We start from the raw sequence: 20,831 nt of genomic DNA on the forward strand, positions 1-20,831 counted from the left end.
ACACGTGATCTTTAGGAAAACGTCGCTCACTGGTCATGTGACGGAAGCTATCTGCTGCTGCAGGCAATGAGAGACTGCTCCAGACAGAGGCGCTTGGAGGTGGTGAGGGCGAGATGGAAGTGGAGCTCTCTGGTGTGCGGGGCGGGTGGGGGTGAGACAATGCATGGATGGTAAATGAGTTATTTGGCCTCTTTTTTTTTTTCCCGTCCTATATATGCAGCTTTCCCTCATGCATGTTAATATAGTAGCGTGGTAGATGACAGCAGATAATGAGCAGTTGGCTCATCCAGTCTAGTTGTCTTCCTCTTGGATAGATGAATGTATAAATTCCCATACTTAAACCAATACAATCACCCTCATTCCCTATCACTAAGAAGGCTCACAATCTTGGTTTGTACCAAGCCAATGAAGGGGGAAGTGACTTGTCTAAGATCACAAGGAGTGGCACCAGAATTTTAATTCTGGATTCACTGGTTAGCTAAGCACTGAGCTACTCCTCCCCTCCATGTCTGATCCAATTGTACTGTCCTTTATCTGTCCCAAGCTTATTTAAATTTTGAGTGCTGGTCTCCACCTTCATTTGTACTATTTTGGACATTGCATTTTTCTGTTTGGTTTTTACAGGTCTCATATACTTAATACAGCACCCAATATCCTTCTCATGTTTTACCACCAAGCTTTCATTCAGGCTGATCCAATAAATCTGTGTGGAAAATGGGCGCTCAATGTTGAGCGCCCACTTTCCTAACGTGCACCCAGCCACATCTCCTGGGCGCATGATTGGATATGTAAATGACAAATGTAGGGACCCATGTGCACCCCTAGCGCCTCCTTGGCAGCAGATGCCCTAGACAGGTGGCTGTCAACGGGTTAAGAAAATGGATGCTCAATTTTACGAGCATCTGTTTTCCTAACCTGTGCACAGCCATGGATTAAGAAAAGGGACGCTCATTAATTGTGTCCCTTTTCCCGCTAGCACACCCTTTTTTTTTTTAAACATTCTTGTCCTTTTTGTACCTCTAACTTAATATCACCACAATATTAAGTCAGAGGAAATACAAAAAAGCAGTATTTTCTGCTTTTCTGTACACTTTTTGGGCTGATAAGAAATTAACACCTGCTCTGGGCAGGTGTTAATTTCTGATGGTAAAAATGTGCGTTGGCTGCACAGTTTTTTTAAATTGAGGGAGAATAGTCTCATCGACATGCAATTGCAAGTGATGAGCGCTATTAGTTTTGCAAGGGGGGGTTTGAATGCGCTAATCACCTTATAAAATAAGGTGTTGTGGATGCACATCCCAAGGCCAACCATGGGTAAAAGAATGCACTCGGCTGAGTGCGCTGAATTGCATCAGTCTGATTGTGATTATTGTGAAAACATTACTGGCTATAGGATCATTAAGCCAGGTTTAAGAACCTAGGACTTCTGACTTTTGGTTTAAACCAATTAAACCCCTCCCCCATACAAAAATATGAGCATTTATCTAATTAACACTGAAAAGGGAAAGAATGTGACCATAATGAGATATTTCAATCTACTAAATGCAAAACAATATTTATGATTCTACATAGAGCTCTAAAAAAGCTACAAAATAAACACACAAAACATGTTTATAGTGCTATACAGATAATAAAAGAGAAATGCCCTGCTCCATGGCACTTACAATTTGAGATACACAAAACAAATCATTTTCTAAAAATCCCTTATTACATTAAAGCAAAGACCCAAATAGTCCATCCAGTCTGCCAGGTAGGAAGATCCTCTGCTTTCCTCCACAGGCAGAACATCCCTGGGACTCTCAGCAGAAATGACAACAGTGGGAACACAAGGATCCCCAGGGCAAAAACTCCCAGGTACCAAGCAACCATGAGTAGGGATTCTGGTTTTAGGTGATTAAAAAGTATATATTAGTAGTATTTAGGGTGGGGTAGGAGGGTTAGTGTTTCAGCTCTTTACTACAATTAAGTGAAAATTATATTTTTAGACTGACTTTGGAAGAATTTCAGGTGAGGTGCTGTGATGCTCTAAGGTCTGAAGGGTTTCCGGAAAAGCAAGCTGTACAGGTTAGCTGATACTCATCTGCCTGACATCAGTTACATTTCTTGCTGTTGTTTCTTTAACATGTCATTTATTATTGTATTACATGCCTGATCGAAAAACATTCAAGCAGGCTTACACATGAACAATCTCCCCCCCCTCACGCACAGACCCATATTCCCTCTTTTGGCTCCACCCCCCCGGCCTTTCTACCTTTCCCCCGCTATTCCTCCGTTGCAGTTCCCCCTGCCTTGCCTCCCCCTGCTGCTACCCCCTTGACCTGATCCTCCTGTATGCTTCCTCTACTGCCACCCATAATGACCTGATCTTGATCCAGTTGTTCGCAACTTAAATCTTTATATGTATTCTTTTCTATGCAGTCATTTACCCAGCTTGCATTTACCCTGTATGTAATAATATTCTTAATTTACTTAGTTCTCTTTTTATATAAAATTTCAGTTCTTCTCCATCACGGTGCCCTGTTAGCCTTAAATTTTTCACTTCATGTTCTCTGTTTTTATCACTTCAGTTCATTGTTTTATGTAAAGCATGTTTGCTGCATTCCGTTTTCATGTAAACCGATGAGATGTTCGCAACGACCGTCGGTATATAAAATCTCTAAATAAATAAATAAATAAATAAATAAATAAGTAAGTATAAAGTATTAACTTCCTCTATAGGAAACAGGAACAATCCACACAGAATGCAGAGGATATGGTGAGCTAGCTACACATGTCCAGCTGACATGCTGACCCACAAAGTGTAAAAATACTAGCAAAAAGTGATTTGAGTTGGTTTGTTGCCAGTTAATAACATCCCCTCTTACTGGTCAAAGCTTACACGAGTGCTGTCTCAGATACACTGGCTGATGGTATTGAGTTAGAAATGCATACAGAAATCATTCTGCTATGTGTAAAGCATGGACAACAGAAAAAGAGACTCAGGAAGGCCATTTTTCAAACAAATGGTGTAGTTGTTTTAAAAGGAAACAAAATGAGAACACAATAGTAAAAAAGCAAGCAGCTTGGTGTTTTGAAAAAAAATGTGTTCTGCTGCTTTGTTTCTCCAGGAGTAGCCAAGTTGGCAGGAGTCCTAGATTAGTTCACTCATCTTGCTGTCTGATGAGGCCATACAGTGTGTGGTGACGATTGACATCAGAGCTGATACAGATTAATTAGATGTACCGGTAATATGCAGGAGGAATAGGATAGTTTTATAGAAAAACAGTTTAATGAATTTCAGAATGATGACAGATTAGTAAAATGTGCTTTAAATATTTTCCCTATTCTTTGCTTTCTGGCTCAACAGGTCCCCGCCTGCTTTGTGCTTACATTACTCTGAGATACTTGGGCATTTGGAATTCTTTGGGAGGGGACAGTGGATTCTAGGATGGACAACAGAATCCCCTATGAGGACTATCCATACCCTGTTGTTTTCCTCCCTGCCTATGAAAACCCACCCACCTGGATTCCCCCTCAGGAGGTAGGTACCACAAATTTGGAAAAATGTGTGTGTCCCACAGGGGATAGGCATGAAATATTTGCATGCAAATATCTTATGTCCATTTGTGAACATCCTGAAATCTAAACTGATTGGGTGGTCCCAGAGAAGTGTAAATCCTGGAGCTTCATTATCTTTCCTGCAGCAAAACTGAATTCTTTGATCCATAAGTTTGTGAAAACCGCCTTTTAGAGCTCACTTCCAGAAAAGGCAGAGCCTAATTCAGAACTACCTGCACTTCAGGAAGCAGTCGAAAATCTGGCTGTTCTGCCAGGCCTTGACTGGGTAATGCAGTGGACTAACTTCAGTCAGAAAACCAAAGGAGCTTACCCAGTTACTGGTATATTATTTATTATATGTCCTATACATTTATACATTGGCGGTATGTTCTGCTCCTTTGATTGATGCTGTCTTGATGGATGATTAATGGTTATGAGCATTATACCATTGCAGTTGTAATTATATTACTGTTAAACTGGAAATAAGCAAAAATCATTTTTAACTTGCTATACACCATGGGTGAATCTTTTCAAAAAGGCAGTTAATAGATCAGATTAAAATAATTCTGCAAGATAAAGTTTGACGAAGAACCCATAATAAGTTTAAGTTGGGGAGGAATAAACTGAACTTTGCAGTGGTTCACCACCTCCACTGCTGTGATGAACCATCCTCTGCCCCGTGCACTGCTAAGCTGAACAACCCCTTCAGCTCCTCCTACCTCCTGCCCTGCATAATACACTGGTCTAATGGACCTGTACCCCCCCCCCTCCCTTCCCCTCCCGGTGCACTGCTATAATGAGTGGGATACCGCTCAGATGAACCATCATCCCTACCTCTTCCCTACGGCCCTGCATGATGTACTGCTATGATGAGCTATTCCCCCTCCCCCACATGTGGCACTGTTGTGGTGAACTGTCTGCTGGGATGAACCATCCTTCCCCAACCCCTGACACACAGCACTATTGGGTCATCCTCTGACCAGCACATCGATTTCTGCATCGCTATGATGAGAATTTACCTTTCCTCCCCCCCCTGCCCATTGCCAAATGTGATAGGCCAACCCTCACACTGTGCATTGATTCCTGCACCGCTGTGGTGAGCCATTTCCTGCCTGGTGCACTGCTGTGCTGAGCCATCCCTTGCACAATGCATTGATTTCCGCACTGCCATGATGGGCCATCCTTTGCAGAACACATTGATTCCTGTACAGTTGTGCCGGGCAATCCCCTGCACAATGATTTGATTCCTGCACTGCCGTGATGAGCCATCTCTTGCAGAGCGCATTGATTCCTGCACCACTGTGATGGGCCATCCTTTGTAGGGTGCATTGATTTCTGCAATGCTCTGCTGAGCTATCCCCTGCTGTGATGGGCCTTCCCTTTAAGAGCTGTCTCACAGTGATGAGTTGAGGTAGTTCTTATCATACAGCTTAGTAACTGACCCTACCCACTCTTTGTATCTTGTAGAGAGTTCATCACACAGACTACAACCACGAACTGACACAATTCCTGCCTCGGACAATCCTGCTGAAGAAGCCCCCAGGTGCTCAAGAGTGAAGCATTCTCTATTGTCAGGGCAAATGGCTGTGGGGACTGGGAGTTGCTGGTTATTGGGAGCATTTCTTAATCTATTATCCAGCCATATGGCAAGGATGGATAGTGGTAATCTCTTTTCGGTGTATGTTTCTGCAGCTGGGATTTAACATCAGAGGAGGAAAGGCTTTTTTCCCTTCCTTTCCCCTTGAGTGGAGTTTTTGCCTGACATTCAGGCCGATACAGTAAAGCGCGGCCCCGGTTACCCTGTTTCTAACCCGCTTTCTACCCACAATTTGGCTGCGTAAGTCTAACCCGCGATTCACTATCCGTTTTTACCAATCTTTACTGCTTCTTTAAATCAACGCGTATCCCTTTCCGCCCCTGGCATGTATATGATGTAAACGATCGGATTAGCTATTCCCTCCCATACAGTAACGTGCAACCCAATTATCACCTTTTTAACCAACTGTTTTGCCGCATCTTTAACCCGCTAATTTACCGCCGACCCTGGCGTTAGAGGGATGTGACAGCAATAAGCAGGCTCCGGTCAAATAAGTGGGGGGGTTGGAGTAAGCGAGTGGCCTGGTTCTCCTACGCTCGGGCATCGGGGATTGCCAGTCCTCTCTCCCCCCCTCCCGAAGCAAGGTGCAGGGCGAAAATCAACTCGACATGTTATTAAAGCATATAGAAATTGTAACAAAAGTAAACTTACTGCATGCTTCCAGCAGCCCCAGTCCTCTCTCCCCTCCTCCCAAGGCGCCCACCGCGGCTCCCCTGCCTCCCGGGGGCAGCTGGCGGCTTCCAGCAGCGCCGCCGGCGAAGATGCATGAACGCACGACCAATTTGGGCGCTCAAGCAGCGAAGGCGCATGAGCGCAAGCCGTGACCTGAGCGCCCGGATGGACGTCAGAGGTCACGGCGTGCGCTCATGTGCCTTCGCTGCTTGAACGCCCAAATTGGACGTGCGTTCATGCACCTTCGCCGGCGGGGCTGCTGGAAGCCGCTTTCGCCGCCGGCTGCCCCCGGGAGGCAGGGGAGCCGCGGTGGGTGCCTCGGGAGGAGGGGAGAGAGGACTGGGGCTGCTGGAAGCATGCAGTAAGTTTACTTTTGTTACAATTTCTATTTGCTTTAATAACATGTCGAGTCAATTTTCGCCCTGCGCCTTGCTTCGGGAGGGGGGGGAGAGAGGACTGGCAATCCCCGATGCCGAGCGTAGGAGAACCATCCACTTCCTGGTACCTGTCATTTCAAATGTCATTTGAAATGACATTTGAAATGACAGGTACCAGCGCACCCAGGATACTGTATAGGCGCTGTATAGCGCTCTATACAGTAAAATGGATTGCGCTTCATGGACGCGGCTTGCATTTGCATGCCATTTAATACTGTATCGAGCGGTATGTGATCCAAACTGTGCGCGCAGCAAATGAGCTGGCGCCCGGCCTGCCGCGCTTTTTCTTATGCGCCCTTACTGTATCGGCCTGATTGTGAGCAGCTGCAGACAAGCCTAGCACAATTTGTTCCATATAAGTCGCCAATAAATAAGTTGTCTAACCTTAGAAAAGATCATACAATGTGCAAGACTCTCGCATGTAGCCACACTGTCAGCAGCGCTTCATTCTAGCATTCTCTTTAGGAAGCTCCCATGCAGCCTGCATAGTGCGCGTTGCACTCAATTAATGCACTATTTGCCTCAATCCTTGAGAAAGTACAAACATTACTGCACAATGAATCCACCCACAGCTTTTCCTTTTCTGTTTAAAGTGGAGGTTGTAGGTTGATCCATTTAGTATTCTGAGGCCTGCAAAAGACAGGAAGGGGCTTATCAACAGGGGAGACAACCTGTGAAAGGAGCAGAATGGCAGAGGCTTCGTACCTAGCCTTCCTGCTCTATGCCTGTAACCTGTTTTGTCTCTGCTGGTAGGTGTCCCCGGCCTCTCCCTACCCGGGATTCATGTCTGGATCCATGCATGTAACCTGCACCTCCTGCCCGTAGGTGAGCCCTGACTCTCCCCCCATCTGGTGCTCGTGAATGGGTCAGTGAATGTAACCTGTATCTCCTGCCCGTAGGTGATCCCAGAATCAGATGCACCCCGGGCTGGCCTAAAGGAGGGAGGGGGACCAGGTGCTGGTTGCGAATGATGTGGATTTTCAAGACATTAAGCAAAGCGAGAGGCCCAACAGTGACACTCGCTCACTTTCCTCATGTACTTCAGACTTCTTCTACCAGGCTCTGGCCTATAACCTGGTGTTCCTTTACTGCTAGGCTATGGAGATCCTGAAAACAGCTCGAGAGATTTTAATGCGTGTGCGGTATTTCCTATGCAATAAGTAAGATTCCTTCCCCCTCTTCTGCTTATTGTACAATACTGTAACCTCATGTTGTTTCTTCCCTTTAGATTATCAGCAGCAGAAGGAGAGAACAGTTCATTAGGATTTGGTGGCACCAATGTTGCTTTGCGCTGATTCTAGGAGGGAATTACTGCTACTGTGTGCACTTTGCTGATTTAACAAAATGGCCTTTTCTACAGTGGTGGTGGTCATATTCTTCTTTATTTATCTTTTTTTTATTTTCACATTCATGGAGTGCAAAGGCAATTAGTGTTTTTTGTAGCCTAGATTGGAAGGTTTGATGCAGCTTTTTACTGACAGTTGGGCGCCATTTCCAGCCACTGGCTGTGATTGGTCCATGCAGAAGATAAGTAGGAAAAGAGGCCCTAACATGGCCTATTGAAGGGTACTCTTTCTTTCCCTTGGGACACCACTGCTGTATTTAGGGTTGGATTTCTTTGCTAGAAGACAGAACACAGCCACCCCCCCCCCCCCTTCAAGGGAGAGAGAAACCAGGCCTGTTGTGGCTTCGGGGAAAGTGCAGAGTACTAGTGCAGGTTCAGCTCCGCAGCAGTCTTTGGTCACTTGCCCTGGCAAAGTCCCCATGAAATAAGAGGTAGGTCATCACTTTAAGAGGCGTAAGAGCCAGCCCAGGCTCCAACCAGTATAAAACAGTGTTCCTGTTCATACCCAGATCAGTCTAGACAAGTGGGTTTTGCATCCCTACCAGCAGATGGAGGCAGAGAACAAAAAAGTTGATGCACTGCTACATAGTCAACAGTCCCTCAGTATTTCTCTGTCTCTAGCAGATGGTAGAGGTGCAAATCTGCAGTGTGGTTTAAAGTAGATTAAAAAAAAGGGGGGGGAGGACAGGAAGAGACAGTCTTCTGCAGGAGCTCCCTGAGGTGCTAGGTACTTTGTGACCCATCAGGTTAGTGATCCCTGAACTGCTTTTGCCTGCATCATCCCAGGGGCCTGATAGCCAGGGATCCCTCATCCCCCCCCCCCCCGGAATAGCTTCTTCCCGAGCTGGCAGTCAGCAACAGGAAAGTATTTTGTTTTACTTCTCTGTCCACTGCTAGACTGTGGCAACTTTAAAAAAAAACAAAACAAAACCAGGAGCAGTGGCTGATTGTTTCATTGTGAGTGCTGCAGCTTCGGAGCAGCAATCGCAGTAGGGAAGTGCTGAACTATCGACCCGATGATGCCAGGATTCGGCGGGGAAATTCTTCTGGGCCATTGCGGGGTTCGCCTGAGATGAGTCTGAACTGCGTTTTCCACATGAGCTAATGGCATCACAGTGCATGAAAGAGTATAAGTCCTGCGGATCGTGGTGGCAGCAGTTGAATTCTGCCACGCTTTGCTGTAAGTGTGCCTTGGGCTGAAGGAACCTTTGCGGGAGCTGTGAATGCTCAGAGGGTCACTCGCTCATCGGGGTTTGTGCCAGAGGCTCCCCAGGAGTGAACATGTGGCACCATTTCAGCAGGCATGTGGCAGAAAGCAAGCAGCAGCTGCAGGGCCCAGGGATTCCTTTTCTCCTCTTTCCCGGTGGGGCTGCCCTCAGGGGAGAAATTGAAGGCTGGGGAGGATCCAGATGTGGATGATCTCGCAGAGGCAGAAAAGTTCTCCACAGATTTTGTGTTGCTCCTCCACAGAACTTATTTGGCCAGATAGGGAGCTGGGAGAAGGGGGGGAAGCCACAGTGTCCCTTCAAGAGACCCAGGATGGCCCCGGTTGGTGGATCAGGTACCTTGCTTTGGCGCCTGGGTTTGGCAGGGGAAGGGAGATGAAGAAGATCAGAATCCGGATGACCCGTTTGTGACTGGAGGTCACTCGGCAGATTATCCAAGGGATGACCTCGCAGTGGGCAACTGGGTTGACAACCCAGGGATGAACAAGGGAAGGGGTGACCCGGATGAAGCACCAGTGCCAGAAGGAAATGACCCTAGGGTTGTCAGATTGGTCTGGAAAGAGGAGTTAAGGCCCCTCATTCCCCAGGTCTTGGATGAACTGAGGATCAAGGTCACTAGGAAGATTCGGATCATGAGATTGTGGATCCAGTGCTAGATGGCCTACTGGGACTGACAAAGGCATTTCCGTTAACCAAGAAGGTAAAGAAGCTGAGAAACCACAAGTGGGATACTCTGGAAGCTGGCTTAAAGGTCAATAGGACAATGATTAAGTTATACCCATTGACAGAAAAAACCTTGGAATTGCTGAGGCTACCTAAGGTGGATGAGGCTGAATCGTTAGTTACCAAAAAGGCCACTGTCCTAGTGGTGGGCTCAGCTATTTGAAGGATGTGCAGGACCGTAAGCTGGAAATTCAGTTGAAAAGAATGTTTGAAGTATCAGCTTTGAGTCTACAGGCGACGATTTGTGGTAGCCTGATGCAGAGGGCCTGTTTGCACTGGGTGCAGAAGGCACAAGCAAAGAAGCCTAGTTCTGAGGGCTTCAGTCAGGTGGTCCAGCTGGAGGCCAGAGTGGCCTATGTGGCAGATACACTTTATGACTTGGTCCAGATGTCAGCCAGGAATATGGTCTCCATGGTAGCAACAAGGAGACTTCTGTAGTTACGTAATTGGTCAGTGGTTGTGTGGTCCTAATCGCAGCTTTGCAATCTTCCTTTCGGGGGAAAGTTCCTATTTGGGGAAGATCTGGAACAGTTGATGAAACATCTGGGGGAAGTCCAAGGGAAACAAGTTGCCTAAAAGCAGTTAAGCAGATCTTTTCTCCACGATCCCGTTTTTGGGATGTCGGGTGTTTTCGTTCTGTCAAGAGTGCCTCAGGTTGGGGGCAGAAGCAGACATCAGGAAAAGCAGCAGCCCATTCGGGATGGCTGCAGAACCTCCAGAGATCAGGTGACCAGAGGAGGAAAGGCTTCACAATGAAGTCAGGTGGGTCCACTCTTTGGAGGAAGCGGCAGGAGGAAGGAAGGTTGTCAATTTTCTATAAAGAGTGGACCAAGATTACTTTGGACCAGTGGGTTCTAGAGGTGATAAATGGTTACACCTTAGAATTTCCTCATCTGATGAGGGAGGAATTCATGGTGTCCCATGGCATGTCCAGAAGCAAACTAGAGGCCATGCGAGAGACACTCCATTGCTTACAAAGGCTGCATGTAATTGTGCCAGTTCCTCCACTGGAAAGGGGGCAAGGAAGATATTCGATTTATTTCGTGATCCCCAAGAAGGAAGGCACTTTTTGGTCCATTTTGGATATCCAGGAGGTCAATATGGCTCTGCAGGTGCCATGTTTCAAGATGGAAACATTATGGATGGTAATCGCAGCAGTCTGAAGAGGAGAGTTTCTAGTGTCCCTTGAACTTGTTTTAGTAATTTTTTCTACATTATAAATTTGTTATAACTTGTTGCAATGTAAACCTTGTTCAATGTAAACCGCTAAATGAAGCGATAGTTTGAGTTCCTTGTAAACCGGGGTGATATGTATTCTATACAGGAACCTCCGGTCTAGAAATACTATAAATAAATAAATAAATAAATTTGACAGAGGCTTATCTGCATATAGCCATTCAGCAGAAACACCAGACGTTTTTACAGTTCAAGGTGCTGGGGCAACATTTCGGGCCCTTCCTTTCGGGTTGCCAACAGCACCATGAATGTTCATGAAAGTGGTGGTGGTGGCAGCAGCAGCGAAGTCCAAGGGGGAATGTTGTCAGACAAAGTGTCGAGTGATAGACACATTACAGTCGCTTGGATGGGTGATAAACAAACATAGCCAAGAGTAGTCTAGTACTGACCCAAGCGTTGGATTATCTGAGAGCATAGTTCGACACCCGGGCCGGCAGGGTCTTTCTCACCCCAGAGAGGTTAGTAAAGATTCAGTCACAAAGAGGGCATTTCTTACACATGCCAGTTCCCAAGGCCAGGGATTATTTATAGGTGCTGGGTTCTATGGCATCTATACTAGATTTGGTACCATGGGCATTTGCTCACCTAAGGGCTCTCCAGAGGATGCTTCTGTCCCGCTGGAGTCCATTGTTGGAGTATCAGCAGCCTTTACTGCTGCAGGGGGAATTCAGGTCCAGTCTCTCGTGGCGGCTGTCTCTTTGCAATTTAAAGAAGGGGCTGGATCTGGAGACTCCGGACTGGGTTCTGTTGACTATGGATACCAGCCTCAGTGGTTGGGGGGCAGTCTGTTAAGGGCAGAGGGCCCAAGATCAGGGGTCACCTACGGAAGCAACCTGGTCGATCAATCATTTGGAAACAAGAGCGGTTTGCAGGGCACTGACTGTTTTCTTCCTGCAGGTCCACATTCGAGTGGTGAGAGTATTCTCAGACAATTGTGGCGTACATCAAATGGCATGGCAGGATGATGAGTCGCACCATGGTTCTGGAAGCCCAGAGCGGCATCTGCAGGGGATAGTAGCTTCGCATGTGGCCCGGAGTGGACAATGTTCAGGTAGACTATCGCAGCAGGCAACAGTTGTATCTGGGAGAATGGGAGTTATCAGTGGAAGCTTTCAACCTGATTCAAGCCCATTGTGGCAACCCCCAGCTGTATCCAATGGTCTCACGAAGCAATGCCAAGATGACACGGTTCTTCAACCACAGACGAGAGGTCAGAGCCAAGGGAATAGATGCTCTGGGTCTGCTATGGCAGGCAAGGATTCTGCTGTAAGTTTTTCCCCCATGGCCGTTAATAGGTTCCGTTTTATGGCGCATTGAGAGGCAACCGGGAAGGGTCATACTGGTGGCATCGGAGTGGCCGAGACAGCCATGGTTCGCACATCTGATTCATCTCGCCGTAGATGGTCCTATCAGGTTAGGTCATCTAGAGGACCTGTTGAGACAAGGATCTATTTTCTCAAATCGAGTGGATCACTTTTGTCTCGCGGCTTGGCTTTTGAGAGGAGGCGTATAAGAGCAAAAAGGGTACTTGGAGCTTGTGATTGCTACTTTTGCTTCAGGCCAGGAGACCATCCACATCTATGGCGTATGTCAGGAGAGTGTCTGAGGCCTGGTGTATAGCCTTTTTACAGCAGGGCTGGTCCAAGGGTCTGGCATACTGCATACCTGCGTGTGCAAGTGATGGCTCTGGGGTGTCTGAGGTAGGTTGCAAGGGAGACCCTTAGCGTTGTATCCAGATGTAGTCCGGTTTTTGAAGGGAGCCACACATTTGCTACCTTCGGTTCGCAGGATGTGCCTGGCATGGAGTTTGAATTTGGTTTTTCAAGTGCTACGCAGCCTCCATTTGAACCACTATGGCGAGCATTGCTAAAGGACCTCACCTTGAAGGTGGTTTTTCTAGTGATGATTTGTTCAGCCAGGTGAATTTCAGAGCTACAGGTTTTGTCCTGTAGAGAGCTGTTTCTGAGAATTATGGATGATGGGGTACCCTCATTTTTACCCAAGATCGGTTCATCTTTCCACCTTAACTATCTGTTCGGCATATCTTTGCAAAGATCAGAAGATGGTCGGAAGGGTTGCAAGCGCACTCTACTCAGGCGCAGGCAGCCTCTTGGGCTGAATGTCAGTTGGTGTCGCCACAGGATATCGGTAGGCTAGTGACATGGTCTTCTCTGCACGCTGGTAAACCATGTTTTTCGTGAAAGTGTGTTGAAAGCGGGTCTTTCAGATGCTCATCCAATGTAGGGTCGCTTTGATATATCCCACTTGTCTGGACTTATCTGGGGTACAAACAAGAAAGGAAAATTGCTTCTTACCTGCTAATTTTTGTTCCTGAAATATCACAGATCAGTGCAGAAACACTTTGCAAAAGACTGTGCTGATGGCAGACATTAAGATCTTCAGTTGTAATATATATTCAGAGCCTATAGGATTACCAGGTTTATTTGGTTTCCTTTCAGTTGATGTGGGGCTTCAGCTCTACGTTTGTTCTCTCTGGGAAATCAGGGGATAGTTGTGATTTTCATTCTAGTGTGGCTTGAGTACAGGTCAATATTGAGGGACTGCAGGTGCCATTCTCAGTTATGTAGCAGTGCATCAAAGTTTTTGTTCTCTGCCTCCATCTGCTGGTAGGGATGCAAAACCCACTTGTCTGGACTGATCTGGGGTACTTGAAATGAAAATTACCAGGTAAGAACCAATTTTCCTATAAAACACTCACCCACCATTTTTTTTTTTAAACAAATTGCTTTTCTAGTTCCATGACTGGTACCAATAGTAGAGGTGGACTGGGCCTTGCTCTGCTGGCACAGTCCTTAGTCTCCTTCTACTTCTGCCCAGCCCCTCCGTTCTTTTCTGAACCCCCTTTTACTAAAAGAATACAGACCATGGTGAGATTTTGCTTCCTGTTAAGCCTTGGACAACTGAATTCATCATCACTTGTAGCACACAAGTACAATGCTTTTTTACATTAATGCATGACTCCTGGCTGAAGCCCGGCCAAAGTCCTGGTGAATACGCCTCCTTTTGGGCTATCACTTCTTGTCCCAGCTATCCTCATCACTATTGTCACCCTGCTCATCTGTCACCTCTGCTAGGCCGCTTTCATCAATGTTTTCTAGCGAGGCTGCATGCTGCACACTCAGCTGGGATAGGGAGATGCATGGAAGCGTATTCTGCTCTGGGTATAGCCAAGGTTTGAAGTGAGGCTTGTTCTTCTGTTTCCAAGCTGGGTATCTCATGCATGCTTTGTGCAACTTCTTGAGAATCTGCAGGAAAGAAAAGGCAAGGTGTTCATTCCAGCATGCTGCTTGCTCACTACCCTAGAACAAGGAGAGCTACTCAGACACCCTATTCAAGTAACATCTCCACCTGTTAAGCTTCCATAACCCTCTATGTTCTCCTGTATCAACCATCACCTTTGTATATGCAGGGTCTAGCACATGAGCTCTCACCTTAGGAGCCAGGAACTGTGAACACTTATTCACTACCCACTTAGGGAGGGAGCCTAAAAACATAAGAAATAAAAGTGTTACCAGAAAGAAAGCCACAATGAAAATCCACTCTGGCTGTCTCAGAGACTATTTTCCTGTATCCCTTCTCTTTCTCCATTATCTGCAGAATTCCTCGCTAGCACCCACTTATTTTTCATTGTCACCCTCTCAGGCAGGGAGCATGCCTAGTGTTGGCTAGTCTCAGAGCCCATGGATTGCAGCCTTACCTTTGGGATCAACCTGAGCCAGATAAGTAAGAACACAACTACTGGGCCCAGTTGTAGTGATAAGATAGCCAGCCAGCAGGGAGACTGCTCGTACCAAATCTTTCCTAGGAGGGTATTCCTGCAGATAAGAGAGGAACCATCACAATACATACTGGTTAGAGAAAAGTTAAGTGTAGATTACAGAAATACAGAAGATGTTGGCAGAAAAGGACCACTTAGTTCAAAACAGTCTGCCCCCCTCCACCTAAACGTCCCTTTGTGTCTGTCCCATGCATGCTTGAATTCTGACACTTTTGGTTCCTATCACCTCTGCTGGAAGTCTGTTCCAGGTATCCACCACCCTGTCACATCTTTTTGATCCCTCCTTCAGCTTCATGTGACCACCCATTGTCCTTGACCTTTCATTATATGGAATATACTTCTTTCTGGTACTTTATGGGCGCCTGCTGGATATTTTCATGTTTGTATTATATCTCCTCTGTCCATTCTAGCCAGCTCATCTTTAGCACCTTCAGTCTTTGGGTATGACTTCTTTGAATTACCTCCAACTTTACAATGTCCTTTTGTAGATGTGGTCTCTCAAATTCACAGGGTGGGTTCTCACCAGATTTAGGTAGAGAGATTAAAATAATTTCCTGTTCATACCCCAGATCAGTCCAGACAAGTGGATTCTGCATCCCTACCAGCAGATGAAGTCGGAGAACAAAAGCTTTTCTGAAACTGATACATAAGATAGAATGCCACCTGCAGACTTTCACCTCTGACTCCAGCAGATGGCAGAGGTGAAAGTCCTGCAGTCTGGAAAATTAGATTAAAAAGAAGAAACAGAACAGGATTCTCATGTGGGCTCCCTGAGGTGTTAGGCAACGTTGGGGGCCATTCCTCAGGTGGAGCAGGGGATTGGGATCCCTGGTTTAGCTCAGCCTGAAGACATCCAGGGTACTGAAAGCCAGTAGTTTTTGCTCCTCTTTCCCCTTGGACTGCTCCCGCTGGTCCTCCGGCATCTGAATCACCATCAGGAAGGTATTGCCTTTCTTTTTTCGGGGGGGGGGGGGAGGGGTATTTTCACAGGCCTGTCTTAAAAAAAAAAAAAAAAAAAAACACGAGGCACTGCAGGTGCAAATGCTGGAGGAGAAAGAGAGCGAGCGGTCAAGACCCACTGGGCACCTGGGTCGGGAAGGCTTCAGAGTTCGCAGGGTAGGTTCTCACCAAAAATAGGGAGAGGTAAAATTACTTAAACTCTCAGCAAAACTAGCAGCCTCCAACTAGAAAGGTTTTCCTCCCTCCAGTCCCAGGGACAGATACTCACAGGGTGTTTGACAGAGAAACTCAGGATCATCCGATAATTATCCAAGACAAGCCAAGACCTCAGAGTCACCACATCTCGATTCTTCAGTGGTTTGGGACATTTCCCTGACAATGAAACAGCACTAATCAGAATAAAATTATCTTCTCCATTTAGTCTTTGTAAGCAAGGAAGGCAGAAAAGGGACAGAGCAGCGATAAGAAGGTAGTTTACAGTGGTGAATGTCAGGGTGGACACTATCTAATGGACCTAATGAGGAACCCGCTGGTCCAAACTACTCTTGACTTCCCAGCTTACTGATCCATGAACTAACGACCACGAAGTGCCACTCACAGGAGTAGTAGCCCACGTCAGCATTAGCGTTCAGGCGAGCAATGTCATGGGTCTCAATCATGCCATAGTCCCATTTCTTACGATAATCCACATCATGCAGCACGTCATAGACAGTCTCCGATGATAAGTCCTGGATGGTTATTTGGCCCTGCAAAAGGAGCATGAAGTCTAGCAGTCCCCATTTTTTTGCTCGCTCTCAGGTAACAGTTCTTACTAGTCTCTGCCCTCTCTTGATCAGCCCCTGTTCCCCATCTTTGCCTTTTTTATTCCTTTATCCATATAAATGTCCAAACTTGATGATCTCTTACCATGATTCATAAATGTATTAAATCGGCTCCACGTTATTCCTCGTCATCCTCCCACTTCCCCATACATGCATCACACACACACTCCCTTTTCTGAATGGGGTGGGAAAACTAATAACAGATAACTCAGACATTTAGGAGAAACTTTTGAAGTCTTTTGGCCAACTTGCAGGTGGATCTGTAAGCTTACATTCAAAGGAAATCTTTCTGATGACTTTATAACTTGGACTGTAAGTCCTCTTGGGCAGGGAAATTTGTTTTGCCTTGAGCTTGGAGTTGGAAAAGCCGAGTAATTGAATATAAAAGTATGTGCCTTCCCTGAGCCTCAGTCCTTCTCCTATGGCTAAAAGGTCCCAGTGTGAAACAATACATGTTCATATAGTCACTGAGAACATTACTTTTGCTATACTGAGTCAGGCCAAAGGTCCATCAAGCCCAGTATCCTGTTTCCAACAGTGACCAAGCCAGATCACAACTACCTCACAGGATCCCAAGAGGATAAAGAGATTCTGTGCTGCTTATCCCAGGAATAAGAAGCAGATTTCTGCAACTCCACCTTAATGGTTTATAGACTTTTTTTCTCCAGGCACTTGTCCAAACATTTTTAAATCCAGCTACGCTAACAGCTTTCACCACATCCTCTGGCAATGAATTCCAGAGCTTAATTATGCAGAGTAAAACAATGTTTTCTATTTGTCTTAAATGTATCACTTAGTAACTTCTCTGTGTCCCCCCTAGTCTTTGTACTCTTTGAAAGAGTAAACTGATTAATGTTTACTCATTCCACTCCCCTCATTATTTTATCCACCTCTATTGTATCTTCTCTCAGCCTTCTCCAGACTGAAATCCTAACATCTTTACCCTTTCCTCATAGGGGAATTGTTCCATCTCCTTTATGATTTTGGTTACCCTTCTCTGTACCTTTTTCTAATTCTGCTATATCCTTTTTGAGATGTGACCTGAACTGCACACAATACTCAAGATGAGGTTGCACCATGGAGCGATAAGGAGGCATTATGATATTCTCTGTTTTATTTTCCATTCCTTTCCTAATGATTCCCTGCATTCTATTTGTTTTTTGGCCGCTGCCACCACACACTGCGCAGAGGATTTCAACATAATATCCACAATGATGCCTAGATCCTTTTCCTGGGTAGTGACTCCCAATGTGGAACCTTGCATTGAGTAGCTATAATTTGGGTTACTCTTCCGTACGTGTTTCACTTTGCACTTGTCCACGTTAAATGTCATCTGCCATTTGGATGCCCAGTCTCCCAGTTTCGCATGTTCCTCTTGTGATTTAACAACTTTGAATAATTTTGTATTATCAGCAAAGTTGATCGCCTTACTTGTTGTTCCCATCTGTAGGTCATTTATAAATGTTAAAAAGCAGTGGTCTTAGTACAGATCCCTGGAGCATACCACTATTCACCTTTCTCCATTGAGAAAATTGAGCATTTAGCCCTACTCTTCTTTTTTTCTCTCTTTTAACCAGTTCTCAGTCCACAATAGAACATTGCCTCCTATCCCATGACTTTTTAATTTCTTCAAGAGTCTCTCAAGAGGTACTTTTGTCTAACCTTTTCTGGAAATCCAGATACATTACATCACTTGTCTCACCTTTATCCACATGTTTATTCATGCCTTCAAAAAATGTAGCAGATTGGTGAGGCAAGACTTCCCTTGGCTAAATCCATGTTGGCTTTGTCCCATTAAACTATGCCTATCTGTACAGTATGTTCAACAGTTTTGTTCTTTAGAATAGTTTCAACCGGTTTCCCAGCACTGACATCCAGCTCTCTAGTCTGTAGTTTTCTAGATCAACCCAGAACCTTTGCTAAAAATTGGAGTTACATTGGCCATCTCCAGTCTTCAGGTACTGTAGCTGATTTTAATGCCAGTTTATAGATTACCGAGGGAAGGGTACTTTTCAGCCTAGGTAATTTACCCAGATAACTGCTTAGTTACCTGGTCAAATTCCTTTGAAAACTGTCCACCCAATGCTAGATTTTAGTCATTACAAAAATGTTAACAGTAATCCCAAACCGAAAATACTTCATATCGATGACAGAGTACTGAGGCAAGTTCAGTGTTTTCACATGGGTGGGGCCCTGATCATAATCTGTCTTTAGATACTTAAGGAATTGGCAATACATCCTGTCTGTTCATCCATCTCAGTGCACCATATTGACTCATTCTGCACAGCTAGAGAAAGGAAAATTGGTTCTTACCTGCTAATTTTCGTAAACGATAGAGATAGAACGGGCCCACAACAGGGTGGATATAACTTCTTTATATCCCTTCTTTCTTAGTCACCGCCGTTCAAAAGCCAGGCCGCTAGACAAGAGCGATCCACCTGATTGAAAAATATTGGATCCTGTTGGAGTAGGTGTGGAAGATGGCAGAGGCGAAGAGGACCGTCTGTCGCAAAGTTCACTAGATCCACGTACCTCGGTCTGCGGGGCCACTCAGGTGCCACGAGAATGATGGGTCCCCGCTCCAGTTCTATTCTTCTGAGTACTTTTCCCACCAGGGCAAAGTACGAAACACGTACAGGAGAACGTCATGAGGCCAGAGAAGAACCAGGGCATCCACTCCTTCCGAGCAGTGCTCCCTTCTGCGGCTGAAGAATCTGGGAGCTTTTGCATTGTTCAGTGTGGTCATCATTGCTCTGGACAACTCCCACTCTCCGGGGTCTAGACGCTGCCAACTGAGGAAATCGGCTTGAACGTTCTCCTTCCCCGCAATGTGAGAAGATGCCAAGCGATCCAGGTGACGCTCTACCCAGGCAAACAGCTTGCTGGCTTCCAGAGCCACCAGGCGACTTCTGGTGTCCCCCTGTCGATTGATATAGGCCACCATGGTGGCATTGTCCAAGAGAACCCGCGACTGATCAGAGGAAAAAAGACTTTGAGTGCCAGACGGACCGCTCGAGCCTCCAGGCAATTGATGTGCCAGCGGGATTGAACTGGGGACCAGTATCCCTGAGTAGACTGAGTTTGACACACACTGCTCCCCCATCGTGACAATGATCCACTGAGGTGTCTGTAGAGGCATCTCCTTCAGGAGATGCGAGAGCCACCATTGCATGTCGGTGACGGTGGAGCGTCTTAAACTGTTCTGACACCGGCTTCCAGCGGGACAGCAAAGCTTTCTGTAATGGACGCATATGCGCAAAAGTCCAAGGAACCAGATAGATAGTGGAAGCCATGGACCCCAGGACCTGAAGGTAATCCCAGGCCCTGAAGGTAATCCCAGGCAGAGGGCAGCGAGAGTGAGAGAAAATTGTGCACTTGATCCATAAGTTTGATTGCCCGAGCGTCCGGCAGGAACCCCTTGCTGACCCGGGTGTCGAAGCATGCTCCCAGGAATTCCAGAACCTGGGAGGGCTGGAGATTGGTCTTGGAGAAGTTGACTATCCACCCGAGGGAGGCGAGGAAGGCCAAGACTCTGTCGAGCGCTGACCTGCAGAGAGACTCCGACTGGGCTCGAATGAGCCAATCGTCCAGGAAAGGATGGACCAGGACACCGTCCCGGTGGAGAGCGGCCGCCACCATCCCCATGACCTTGGTAAACGTGCATGGCGCAGTGGCGAGCTCGAACGGAAGAGCCCGAAACTGGAAGTGTTGCCCCAGAATGTTGAACCGGAGATACTTCTGATGGTCGTGGCTTATCAGTATGTGCAGGTAAGCTTCCGTTAAGTCGAGCGAGGCCAGATATTCGCCTGAGCGAACCGCCACTATCACCGCCCTCAGGGTCTCCATTCGAAAATGGGGAACCTTGAGGGCCTGGTTGACTCTTTTGAGAGCCAAGATTGGACGGAAGGAACTGTCCTTTTTGGGCACGACGAAGTAGATAGAATACTAGTCGGATCCTTGTTCCTCCACCGGGACTGGGACTATGGATCCGAGCTCTTGCAACCTGACAAGAGTCTGGCAGACCTCTGGACGCTTCCACTTTCCACAGGGAGAGATTATGTGGAGGTCTGGGAGATCCTGGGCAAATTCTAAAATGTAACCTTTCTCTAGCACCTCGGGACCCACTGGTCCGACGTGATTTAGACCGATTACTCGATAAACAGGGACAGACATCCACCTAAGTTGGGAACGGAGGAATGGGCTGGCCGTATTTCATTGGGAAGAGGACTTTGCGGCAGAGTGTTGCGGGTTTCCCTCCCGGAAGGGACATCGGCCAAGAAAGAAATGAGATCAGGACTGGGATCTGGAGGAGGTACCTCTTGGAAAGGATCCCCATGCTCTGCTATTAAACCAGTGCTGACCTAAAACGAGAACGTGAAGGAAAAAAAGGACTTAGACTGTTTCGAGCGGTCCTCTGGCAACTTATGAACCTTGTTCCCTCCTAAGGATTTGATAAGCTGTTCAAGGTCCTCACCAAA

At 46.5% G+C, this 20,831-nt stretch overlaps 1 protein-coding gene and 1 long non-coding RNA gene across 3 annotated transcripts in view; one reads left to right on the forward strand and one right to left on the reverse strand.

The window, feature by feature from the left end:
• The first annotated feature begins 22 nt into the window (after nucleotides 1-22).
• Nucleotides 23-7,650, forward strand: LOC115094320. Its single transcript, XR_003857526.1, has 4 exons — nucleotides 23-170; nucleotides 3,347-3,520; nucleotides 5,005-5,080; nucleotides 7,472-7,650. It is a non-coding gene; the product is annotated as an uncharacterized LOC115094320 (long non-coding RNA).
• A 6,012-nt stretch (nucleotides 7,651-13,662) lies between these two features.
• The window catches only part of LOC115094319 (START domain-containing protein 10-like), a 47,888-nt gene continuing 40,719 nt past the window's right edge, over nucleotides 13,663-20,831 (reverse strand). For both annotated transcript variants that reach the window (XM_029607257.1, XM_029607258.1), the window contains exons 3-7: nucleotides 16,131-16,278; nucleotides 15,801-15,904; nucleotides 14,492-14,609; nucleotides 14,226-14,278; nucleotides 13,663-14,039 (exon numbers count right to left, since the gene is read on the reverse strand). In XM_029607257.1, the coding sequence (XP_029463117.1) occupies nucleotides 13,806-14,039; nucleotides 14,226-14,278; nucleotides 14,492-14,609; nucleotides 15,801-15,904; nucleotides 16,131-16,278 (657 nt within the window). In that variant the 3' untranslated portion in view covers nucleotides 13,663-13,805. The remainder of the gene's footprint in view (nucleotides 14,040-14,225; nucleotides 14,279-14,491; nucleotides 14,610-15,800; nucleotides 15,905-16,130; nucleotides 16,279-20,831) is intronic.

Source organism: Rhinatrema bivittatum, chromosome 6 (assembly GCF_901001135.1).
Source record: "Rhinatrema bivittatum chromosome 6, aRhiBiv1.1, whole genome shotgun sequence".
Taxonomy (NCBI): Eukaryota; Metazoa; Chordata; class Amphibia; order Gymnophiona; family Rhinatrematidae; genus Rhinatrema; species Rhinatrema bivittatum.